The sequence below is a fragment of the Columba livia genome, chromosome 10, assembly GCF_036013475.1.
Source record: "Columba livia isolate bColLiv1 breed racing homer chromosome 10, bColLiv1.pat.W.v2, whole genome shotgun sequence".
Lineage (NCBI taxonomy): Eukaryota > Metazoa > Chordata > Aves > Columbiformes > Columbidae > Columba > Columba livia.
Genome location: NC_088611.1, coordinates 10,071,417 through 10,083,884, shown reverse-complemented (window position 1 = coordinate 10,083,884; position 12,468 = coordinate 10,071,417). Strand labels below are relative to the sequence as shown.

Genomic DNA, 12,468 nt, shown 5'->3' with positions numbered 1-12,468 from the left:
TTCACAAATATCTTTCAAATTCCTTCCTAAATATACTGAAAAGTGAAAGAAGAATATCAGGAAAGTCAGTTGCATCCCCAGAATTATACCCTCACTAGTACTGCAAAATCAGTAGAGGAATACCCTTAAAAACATACCCAAAAAAGCACCCAAGAAACCCCAGCAATAACCATTAAAACATTTGTATTACTTGTGCACCTAACATGGCACTAGCCATGTTAGAACAAAACAACTCCTTACTTTAGCTCCAAATTACCAAAAATAAACTCAACTGAGCAGCTAACCTTGGCTCTAATTCCATTTCTAACACAAAGCAAATCGCTTGAAATAAAAAAGCTGTAGACTTTAAAGTTAAGTCAGACCCATAAGCTGATGAGATATTCATGCTGTTGTCCAGACACATAGCACTAAACATCTTATTTTTAATGTGCTATAGTATTATAAAGCTATTTTAATGTAATAAGGCCTGCATACACTAGGTCAACATAAGCATCTGAAAGAAGCAAAAGTTATCAGAGTAAGAACTTCAGCAATTGTCATCAACTGTTTGAAAAGAGATGTTCTGAGTGAAGATAATCTAAGTCTGGAAAACACTTCCAGAATCTTTTATTAAATGGTGTGTTATTAAAGAAAGATGCGCACATTTCAGTCTCAGAAGCTGACTTAATAGGTTACCGCTTGTTTGATTCAGATTGTGGTAAGCACAATTTATTTTACAAAAGCATCCTCTTGGCTACAAAAGCAACATATGCATCAGCTGGAAGGAGGGAAGGTATGAAGCATTATCTCTGGGAAATACACCCAGTGGTCTGGTCACTGTCATTGCTAGGACGCAAGAAAAAAATTAGTTATTCAGTAAATAATGTACTTTTTGGATGAGGTTTTATTTTATCCATGTAAGGCACAGGCACATAAATCCCGTCAATTTTTCCTCCTCTCAGCCTTATCCTAAACCCTGATCAGCTGAAAAACTACTGAAGAAACAGGTAGACAGAAAATATAACATTTTTAGAAGGGCAAGAAGTTTAAAAAATAAAAACTACTGCGCAGCAAATGAGCCACTGTCATTTTCCCCTCAGAAAGCACAAAGAGATCACATTAGGCGTGGTCCCAGTCACAAGTAAATTCACCTTATTTTTCTAAGTAGCACTAGTGTATGTTCCCAACAACTCTCAAAACTTCTTCCCCTGCTAAGATTCAGGGCAGAGATCTGTCTGCCTCCTCCCAGGCACCATCGTTACAGCACATCCTTCCCTCCGCAGTTCAGGAGCGCACTGCCAGGGAAGCAGAGTACAGGTACGAAAGGATCAGTCGAGCACTGGGGTAGCGCTGCGGTACTGCCGGGCACCAGCGAGCAGCAGCTGTTCCAGGCTGCTGCCCTGGCACAGCCCAGCTCTCAGCTGACGCTCACCCAAGCAGCATTTTGTCTGGCTGCTGTCACTGCATTCGTGAAATTCTGCTCGGGGTCAGAGCAGGAAATCGGCAGAGGGCAGAGACAAAGCTTAGCCTCCCTCTGACTCAGCTCTGCAGTCAAATTCAGAAGCCCTCAAACCAGGACGGGCAGTTTGAAACAAGCCAGAGGCATGCAATGGTCCCACTTAATTTTAAAGCCATTTTCCAAATGGAAGGAAAAGCCCTTTGGCAGACGCACAATCTGTGCTCACCTTCACCAGTCTGCAGCTCTGCTGCTCCTTTTTATCAGCACACTGGAAATGGGATGAACATGACCTATTTCTATGCAGCACATCATCTCCATAGCAACAGGCTTGTGTTTAAGTTGAAACAGCTGTAACCGAGTCACTGAGACACTGCAATGTAAATAGTGTGGAACTGAATGCTACTTCAGGGCTCAAGACAGACTAGATCTCCCCCAGCCAGTTCTCAAGGTTGTCGTAGTAGCTGCATAGGGGAGCCATAATCTACATATGCAGCTATAATTCATATTTGTACTTGGAAATATGCTGCAGAGAAGAATAAACCTTCTATAATTATGTACATAAACTGAACTGAAACACGATTGTTAAAGTCTCCACCAAATCAATAATTTAGCCCACTGAAACAGCTTAGAAGTAAACAGTTGAGTATTTTTTTCCAGAAGAAAATACTTGATGTTGCCAGCTTCTGCAATTCTACAGCAAGTCTCATGCTCTTTATTACATCATTTAAAAGTTACAGCTCCCCAAAAGTTCTATTTAAAGAAGAATCTGTTTTCATTCTTGATTTCTAAGGTTTCTAGTCTCCCTCTTTAGCTCAGAAATGAAAGCAAGAAGGGTTTTGTTTAATCTTGAGTACTGATATTGTTTGCCTTGAGTTAGGTCCTAATATTTTAAAGTAGTTTAAAATTGCAGTACTGCACAAATTAAATGCAGCAGCTTTATAGAATAAGAATAAATATATTTTAAGTCATCAGTTCAAGAAAACACTTCAGAGTTAATTGGAAACTAGCACTTTACCAAAGGGACCTTTTCTTTTGCATAAGGAAAGGTCATTGAATCTCATGAAACCAGTGTAATACTTCACAGTTGTGTCAATCCTCCAAGAAAAATAACCAAAAATATTTGATGCTAAAATCCAGTAAGATTCATTAAGTGCAAGTTTTGGAATGCAAAGAAGCTTCTTTTGAGGAACTGATATTCCTGGTGAGTTCCACCTCTGGAACTCTATTTTTCAGCCAACATCTGCACTCAAGTTAGTCATTTTTTCCAATAACCAAATGAATATGAGCTTTAAGAAAAAGAGGTGTACACAGATATATCTACAGCTGAGGCACAAGAAATGCCCTGCTTTAAAGTTGCAGTTCATGCTGATAAATATGGACTAACATTACTGGTAACTCCCAGTGAGAAATGCTTCCTGCACTTTGTTCTTTGTCCCAATAGTGCAAGTACATAATGAGAAGACAGATTAACAGTTCAACAGCTCCATCTTCCCCATTCATTATATGGGATATCTAACGAGTTGGGGTTTGCAAGAAAGGCCTCTGAACAAGCAAAAGCCAAGTGTGGTAGAGCTGAAATTTACCCTAAAAGTAGCAGTATTTGTCAACTTCCGCTTGTGCATCTTATGTTGATATTTTAACAATATCACACAAACTATACATTAACATACCTGCTCTCCTCCCAAGTCACAAATAGCCACGTTATTATTGCATCCTGTCAGAAGGTACATTCTACACAGTAACCGCTGCAAACACTAGCACTGCTACCTGCAAACATTGCTCATTTCATAACTAACTTGAAATACTCATTTGAAATGCAAAATGTTTTAATTGTTTTTAGAATGGGACTACACCCTTTAACTCAAAGTCTAGAGGCACTGCTATCTAAAAGTAAATTGCACAGCTCAAGGCCACTGCAGAGGTTTCCATACAAAACAGAACGAAAATAGCATCCAGTAGTTCTAGATTGACCAGAACTCCCTAATAGTATTTGCGCAAGTCTGCCAATGAACCAGCTTCATTGCATTCTCAGACCAAAAATTCAATACCTCCTAAAGACTAATGAAGTATTCAGATTTGTATGCTTTCAGTCTCTTCATTGCAGAGTTTATCTGGCCTTGAAGCAGAAATTAATTTTGCTATCTTTCACAAGCCAAGAATAAAAATGTTCCCACTACTCTCCAGTGAGCAAATCTGACTGTACTCGTGTCTCGCTAAGTGCTATCCTGTTTACCTTTTTCATGGTAGCTGCACAGCAAGTGAAACTCTTGCAGTTATTTGCAAGAGCTCTCAAATCCCCTCATTGGCAAGTACGCCTCAGTACCTTCTCATTTCACAGACGCAATCCCCACGCTTTTTGCTCTGGGATACATTAAAATGCCATATAAGTGGCATTTTACAATGCCATGGATTAATAGCACCGAGCATGCATTTTCTCCTTTACTTCATCCTCAACTCAGTCAGGGAGATAGAAGAGCAGGAAAACAGTTTCATAATAAAATAAGAATAGCAAAATCTCTAAATTCAGAGCTTTTTCCATTTCCTCAAATTCCCTCAAAAGAGAAGATAAAAAAAAGGCAGTATATCGCTGAGTGCTTTATCTATGACATCTAAACCAAAGGCCAAGTATCCAAGACAAGCCATAACTTAATAGCTGTAACAGACGCAGGAATTAGTAGCTGGTTTTAATCTGTAAGACTGAGAACTGATTTTAATATGTGAAGCTATGAAAACTTGTTAAGCTCACACACCACCTTTTGATTTCAAAGGACCTTCTACCCTCACCCTAGAAAATCCCTTTCTCTTTGAAAAGTCCTTGCCAATTCTATCATTAATACCCTCATCTGTTATAGTGCTAAATTTTCACTCTCTGCCATGCTACCATTGCAAACATAGAGGCCAAAACTTAAACTTGAGTTCCCACATAGAACATTTCAATTACTGGCTGCTACACCCCTTTTTAGTGCTTCCCTTCCAGAGCAGGGTTAGGTCCCACCTACATTCCTGCAGCAGGGGCTATCTAGGAGACCACCTCACCTCCAGGAAACACACACCCAAAGCTCCAACAATTATTCTGTGTGCTAAGTTGGTTTGCTCCTGCATTTGCTTTTGCCAGCCCCACCTCTGTTCTGATTTGGCTGTCTGCTTCCTTTCAGGGCCCATAATAAATTTGTCCAGTTTAAGAACTGGAGATGCCAAAGCAGCCAAATAGAGCAAACCCCCCAGGTACTCCCCAAAAGACACAAAGCACCACATTATGTATAGGAACTGTTATACATCGTTTGGTTCAGTATCTTCCCTGCCACCTTTCCCAATTTTTTCACAGCATATAAAATGCTACTTCCAAAATACACACGCCTGTTGCTCTTCCCTTATATTCACATCTGCATATAGCACTCCTGTGTCTCCACTGGAGAAAAGCCTTACCAAAACACGTCTGAGCCACTAAGGCAAAGTAATAATCCAGTCTTCTCTCCCATCTATTTGGTGGAGGGATTTTCAGTGTCAGTATCACACTGCTTTTCACAGTCATAGTTAAAATTTGAGAAGTACATACCATGAGATGAAATACTAGTTGACTAAGGTATACTTTGAGAAAAAAGCCATAATCTTGTCTATTGCTGATCAATACAATCTGCTGATACAAGCCAACCTCAGCCAATTTACATTTTTTCTGATTACATTGGAATGGTTACACTGCAGTAGCCAAGTTTTAATATATGCTCGCTTCAAAAAAAAAAAAAAAGTAATTGAATACTATTAGATTCTTTTCACATTTTTCCACAGCAAACACTAGTAGATTTTAAACATTTTGGGCACTGTAACAAGAAGCTAGCTTTTATTTTCTGTTGTTTAATCTAAGCTTGCAGATCCCTAGGAAGACTTCGCTTTTGCAGAACTCTTAAGAGTCCCTACCCCATAGTTGAGATGCTTCTGCCTTTTAGCAATAAGTTTCCTGCAAGTTGTCTATAGAAATGTGTTTCTTGAAAGCACAATCTATAGAAAATTGATAATGCATTTTATTAGTTAGGTCCAACAACACTTGTTCTAGCCTGCAAACTGCACTGTCACAAAAACCAAAGACCCTCAAAACAACTAAGGTCTGCACAGTACTCTCAACACGTATAACCTCTCACAGAAAATGTATACTAGAACAACAAAACGACACAATTTTGAGAAGCAGAAATATATACAGATAAAATTCTATGCTGTATCTTCAGACATGAGAGTTCTCTTTCCAGCTCTCCCTGTGAGCTGCCTTCTGACACCTCCTTGCAGGCAGAAGGTCCTTGCTAAAAAGTCCGATTTCATGATTTGTAGCTGGTGAGGGGGCAGGAAGAAAGGAGGAAAACCAGCTTGTAGTTTCATTTTCGCCTCCTCACAATATTATGTTTTAGAACATAAGTTTGTCCACAGCATCAGCATAAAGAAGTGCCAAACTACAAGGCAGACAGTCACTACTCTCCAGATCACTTTACCAAAATAATTAGTACAATCTTTTTTGCCTATACCAACAATGCTCTGCATGCCAGTAATTAGCAAAATGACCTAATAATAAATTATTATAAACATGGCAAAAGGACAGGCTCCTTAAGTTTACTTTTAGCAAATACAGAAAACCTTCATAAAGAAGCAGCCAAAAAGACCAGTTGAGGCTCCATTCCAGCCCTCTGGTATAATACTTATTCTGTTAGCATTACAGCCAACACTTGAAAATTTAGCTGACACACCCAGGAAACTGGCTCCCAACACTCTGTACGCTTTTATACAAATAGCCAAGAGCTTACACCAGCATTCTCAGAGTTTGTTTTGTTTGTTTTAAAACAGAGTGCCTGATTTAGGGATTTCTGCATCACAGAACTAGGGCAGAAAAAATAATTTCTCTAATACTAATGGCTGAATTTTCTGTTGTGAAGAAAGGATGAGCCCATCTGCACTTATTCTATGTTCAATATCAGTGATGCTAATATTTGGCAAGTCCAATTTAGTTGCCTTATATCTCACAATACACATAGGCTAGTCCTGAATTCAAAGATAAACTATTCTTGTAATCTTCCTTCCCGTGCAGCAGGAAACAACACCTCACATTTTTGCCATTCACAACACATAACGACCTAGAAGGTTTGGAGAAGCCACACACATCACTCCGTGGAGCCACTACTGACATCTGAATTTCTGAAACACCACTGTGTTAACACATAATGCAAAGAAAAAGCCTTATATCTGCACCACTTACTACAGTCCTAAATATCTCTCATTTACGAGGCAAAAAAGAGACAAAAAGGAGTTGATACTAACTTTTGCCAATCAGGAGCGGATTTTCTGATTATTTTTTTGGTTGGTTGGTTGGGGGTTTGTGGGGGTTTGCTAAGTAAGTTTTACCCTGCTGTGTTACTCACTGCCTGGTGAATTTCAGCCTTCACTTCTTCACTCAGCATTCCCTCAAACACAAAGGAATCACCAAATTTTTCTGCCTGTAGAAATAAAAAAAGATCAAACCACATTATCAAAGTAATGTTATCTTTCAAATGCCACTCATATTTACAGTTTTATCTTATCAGGAATAAGGAAATTCTAACAGTAATTTAGAGTTCTCTTTCAAGGAAGCTATTTTGGAATGGATGAGAAAGTGCCTTATGTCTGGATGTCATTGTTCTTCAACAGCCACTGGGCAGATGGCAGCTCACAGAGCTTCTGCAAATGTTTTTACTTCTATAATTAAATATGCAGTTCAAATTGTCCCAAACTGCTTTAAAATGCTACAGTCAATAATCTAACATTTAGGGCATATTTAATTTTTCTTACTCTTTTCTTTGGGAATCACAAGAAGAGACTTAAGCCTTGTCACTTACAGCCTCATCATCACAAGCACCATGTTTTAAAGTGCTGTTACAGTAGAAGAGTTAAAAGTAACCTAATCATTATATCTAGCATTGTATAAAGCAAAAAGAAACAGAAAATGCAAATCATTTCAATGAATCACAGTACGTGATATTAATATAGGGGGTTTTTATCCTTGGTAGACTAAGTGAATTAACACTCAAGGGAAGTCAAAATGTCCTATCAGAATTCAACACGTGCCCTTCTCAATTTCTTCATTTCATTACAGGCATTCAAAGGCTAAGAATAATCACCATTGAGCTCCTTCTGCATGCTCAGAACTTTCCAAGCAGCACAGTTTGCAAGAAAGATCCCACTCACCACCCAAATTGCAAGAAATTTTAGCATATGACCATGATCTTTATACATTGAGTTTCAGAAACTGAGAAGAAAAAAAGAGAAAAGAGAAGAAAAAAAAAAATACTTATTTTATCTCACTTGCCCAATCTGAAAGACCCACACAGTGGCAAACAAGTTCATCACCTAAACGACCCTAGATTTCAGTCTGACAGCCACCACCAAGGGCTCTCTTTATCTTTTTTTCAAGTTTGTTAAAAAATAAAATACTTTGGGTTCAACAAGATAGCTGTACATCTCGAGATTTTTTTTCTATTCAGCTTTTCTATTTACTTTCAGGTTTCAACTGCCAATGGAGTTCAGTCTAGTCCATAAGAAAAGAAAACCAAGAAGTAGGTTGGCTCTGTTTACCCACAGTAAGCAATGCGGACATTATTTAAATACACAAAAATCAACTCAGCCACATGCCAAAAAAACCAAAACAAAACAAACAACCCTGCAAAATCAGTGCTGTTTACTCTGAGTTTATTTTTCCACATCCAGCATAAAAGGGGGCCCTGTGTGAGGGGGGAAGGGAAAAGGGGTAAGCAGAGCACCCAACTGTCTGAACCAGACTCCATCTGATGCAATGCTCCAGTCAAACACCACTGCACATGTGCTCATTCTAGAAGCCAGTTTGCAGCAAGTCAGCCCTGTTCAAACTCAATATTGTTAGGCAAATTTGTTTCATAATTACCAAGAACTTCAAAATAGAAACAGTGCCGTAGCTAAAAGAAGCCCTTCATCCAACCAGAAGGATCCTGTCTTCCAAATGTGAACCAGTTTATCAAATGAATTCAGCAAAATGCCTCATTTGAGACCCGATCATTACCAAAGCTTTTATTTGCTTAAAAGGCCTGTCACGGTTTTCTAAAAGTTGCGTAGGAACAGTCAACTGTCAGGAAAGATCAGAGCCTTATGCACACGTAGCTTCCTTCTTGGAAGAACCTTAGCATAATCTTTCTTAGGCCATTGTTCCCAGTAACATGCACAAAGCTATTATTATACTTGCTATTAAATCTTCTTTAGACAGCAGGTCTTTCTATTGCTCAGCTCATTAGATGTAGCTGCACGGAACTAGCCTGCAGAGTACTCAGCTATCACAGTTTTTTAAATCCTTTCTCCCCTGTTCCCCTAAAATAAGTGAAATCTAACAACATAGTTATGCTGGTAAAAAAGGTGCTCTAGGACCCAAAGGTGAAAACAACAATGACAACAAAAATCAACAACAACAAACACCTGCACAGACATCTTCAGCCATCTCTCAGCTTCACACAGGCTGCCTCAGTCATACTGCAGGGAAGACATTAATTCCAATATCAAGGCACCCACTAAATGTAATAGTATTCAAATGCCCTTTCACACCCCTAGGCAGCAAGGCAAGACAATTTCATCTCTCCACTACTTGCACCAGAAATATCCTAGTACACAAATCCCAAGCAAGCATTGTGATGTCCTTCCAAAAACAAGACCAAGGAAAAAGAAAAAAAAAGCTTCCATTTTTTACAGGGATTTTGGCAATACAAAGAAAGATGACAGGAGACTGTTTACCCTTCTGCCTTACCTCAGTAACATACCCAGTAGAATTCACAAATCTCTCAAAGTCCTCATTGCTGACCTCATAACGATCCATGTAGAAACTGTTAACATGGACTTTTCTAACAGGCCATTCTCCATCTTGCTGTATTGCAGGCTCATCAGTGCCCATTGTGAACACTCCTCCTGGAATAACAACCATCTGCAGGGAAAAAAAACCACACAAAATATTATGAAAATAAAAGACTGAAAAGTCTTTTATTGGCCTTACTCCTCCTCCACCTCATCTTTGGAGGTGCTTTTCCTCTGAGCAGCATTTCACTGACAAAAACAGCACAACAAAACAGCAATGGTGGCATCTTGATCATCACCTGCTTGGAAAAATTAGCACGTAGAGCTTGAATTGAGAATAAAGCCCCCATTTGTAGCTCTTTCTAAATGAAGTCTGGGTGATTCAGAACTTTTACTGAGAATAATGCTTGTGCTCTAACAAGGAAAAACCTGTTCCCCTTCTGTACCTAAGAGCCAAGAAACAATCCAGAGCCCTTTCTACTCATTTTTAGATAAGGAATTTCAGCATTTCACTTTATTCCTAGGAAGGCTTGATGCATCAATGGAGAATCTGGAGATTAAGAAACTGTAAGTGTTGTTCTGTGGATAAGCCTGCACTTGTTTACATACTAAGTACACATGGGTTTTTATTTAATAACAGGCACGTGCAGCACTGTATTACCAACCACACCGCTCACCTGCACCTCTGTGTGCCAGAGATAAACTTTCAGATCGGTTATATTCCGCTCCTCTGCAAGACCAGCCTTGGGCAACAGTCTCAGGCTTCAGAAGTAAAGGATGAATGACAGAATAACACTTTAGCTATTTCAATACGATTTTTTCACTTTAAGGCCTCAGCCAGTTTCCACAGAAACAGAAGACATTTTCCTCAGCTTTAGTGGGCTCTTTCCAAGAAGACAAAGGCTCCAGAGGTTTTGTTATGCCTCTCCAGATGTTTCCTGAGAGCCCTCTAAAGACTACAGAACAAGCAACACACCCCTCACCCAAAAAACAAGAGCACCTGTGTTCCCGACTCAGAAGCCTGTGCCGGAATGCAGAATGACAGCTACGTAGAACATGACCTGTCCATTGGGAAGATTTTAAGGGCTAAAACTATCCAAGGGTTAGCTTGCCAAAAAGTTACCCAACTTGTCAACAAGTGAAAGAATTGGGGAAGTCCCACTCCCTCTCTTTCCAGCATTCCTAAGCTACCTTCACCCCTTAACTCACACTACCTCACTCCTCCTCTGGCAATGTGCAGAGGCTGGGAGTGGGTGAGCCCCCAAAAAAGCCAGTACTGACAAGCATCCACTGTGGAAAACAATCTGGCATATCTCATTGCACCCGGACATACCCTGGCAGAGATCCGTGATCACATGCTACTCTTACAAGGAATTCAAGCGAGTGGACCAGTAACAGAACCTAAAACGAGCAAAGTCAGTTATAAGAGAAAGCCACATTTTTTTCAAGATTCTGATGCTTGGTATGCAGGAAATTCAAGTCTAATAACAGAAATTTTCACTAAGAAAGGAGTTTACAGGGTAGGAGAATTCTAACACTACTCCAAAAGTATAGTTTAAGTTCTGACAGAAAAAGGAGCCTGGGTTTTAGATGTACAAGAGTTCAAACAAAATTCCATACGCATGTTGCGGAACAAGACAGTACACAACATATTAAAAGTAGCCAAACTGCAGAAATAGGGTTTTAAAAAATGTGAACTAATGTAACATTATTTACATGAAGAGGTGGATTCACAGAACCAAATATGAACATTGGACTTTAGACATACAGCCAGTTTGCAGCATGGCCTGGATTATAGAACCTCGTTTCTTCTACAGTTGGAATTCTGGTTTGTTTTTTTTTCTTACTTTACAAGATTCTCTTAATAAAATTAGGTGCGTTAACCCAAACAGTTTATATAGATGCCCACAATGACTCATGAACCAGAAAGTCAAAAAGAATCATTAGTTACTTTCCAGCTTCTGCAGTTTTACTGTTACTTATGTTCATATCAACTATCCAGCCCCTCTCCCTGTTGTTAAGAGAATCTGGAGTATTTGACATAACCTTACATACCCAATTCCATTGTTGTTTCTCCACTATAGATCTCTTGTTTGGCTTGGCTTGGCTCTCTCCCAGTGACCCTTAAAATTCACACAACTTGCAAAAGGCACGTAAGAAGTGCTACAAATATATATTTTTTGAAGCTTTTGAAGCTTCACATTTGAAGCTACCTGCATCCTCATATCTTTCTCTCCATTAAAAAAAAAAAAAAAATCTGGGCACTTATAGATTGCCTTTAACTGAATCCATAAAAGGGCTTCAGGATAAATTTGCTTCCATTTTTTAGGACTTAGGGAATGACAACGTGGTACAAAGTTGCACCACTTCCTTCCTCTCTGCCAAACGGCCTGGGTGACACCGGGGCTCTCTGAGGGGGCCAAGCGAGGCGGGACCGGCCAAAGCACCCCCGCCCAAGCCGCGGCTCTCGGGAGCTCGGCCCACGATGACTGCGAAGCAGCTTTAATTGGGGTTTTTACACAGAGGCCGGCTCCGTTCTGCTGACCCCGGGCTCCCTCTCGCTCCCCGCCTCAGGGCGCGGCGACACCCGCCTCGCGGCCCAGCGCGCGCGACACCCCCACGAGCGCGTCTCGTCGCTCACCGGCCCGCGCCCAGCGCTCCGGTCACCGCCCGCCGCCGAGTACCGCCGAGCGGCTGCCTCCCGTCCGGCGCCGCCTGCGCCACCACTGCCACGCCGGTTAGCGTTGCAGCCGCAGTCTCCGCCGAGAGCTGCCTCCTCAGCTGCTCCGGAGAGCACTGCCAGCCCCAGAAGAAGGCAGCAGAACAGCCACACAGAAGCTGCTGCGGGCGCAGCCATATTGGCGGAGGCACCACGTGCCGCCCGCGGTCAGGTGACGAGCTGCTCCTTAAAGGGGCAGCGCCGCCGCCCGGCGGGTATTTGGGTTGGTGCTGTGTGCTCGAGTGGTCCTCTTAGCACTGCTCTTACTCTGGGAAGGCTGTTCGCGCACCTCCGGGGAAGCCGGGGTGTTGCTGCCTGGTCGGGTCCCCCGGGACCCCGCCGGCAGGTGCCTCGGGAGGTTCGCCCAGAGGGGCGGCGCATGGCCGGGCGGGCTCGCGTGGGTCTCGCAGCACGCGGAGTGCACGAGCGCTTGTGGAGCGGGACAGGTACGAGAGGCTGTGAGGAGAGAGCGGCGGTCAGGGAGTCA

The 12,468-nt window shown here is 41.4% G+C and overlaps 1 protein-coding gene across 5 annotated transcripts in view; it reads right to left on the bottom strand.

The window, feature by feature from the left end:
• SUMF1 (sulfatase modifying factor 1) overlaps window positions 1–12,468 on the bottom strand; it is a 32,846-nt gene extending 20,378 nt beyond the window's left edge. For 2 of the 5 annotated variants that reach the window (XM_065074602.1, XM_065074605.1), the window contains exons 1-3: window positions 11,904–12,152; window positions 9,219–9,392; window positions 6,838–6,912 (exon numbers count right to left, since the gene is read on the bottom strand). In XM_065074602.1, coding sequence (XP_064930674.1) covers window positions 6,838–6,912; window positions 9,219–9,392; window positions 11,904–12,119 — 465 coding nt within the window. In that variant the 5' untranslated portion in view covers window positions 12,120–12,152. Of the gene's footprint in view, window positions 1–6,837; window positions 6,913–9,218; window positions 9,393–10,595; window positions 10,664–11,903; window positions 12,153–12,296 lie in introns of those variants that run through there. The other 3 variants (XM_065074607.1, XM_065074604.1, XM_065074603.1) reach the window with 3 other exon arrangements.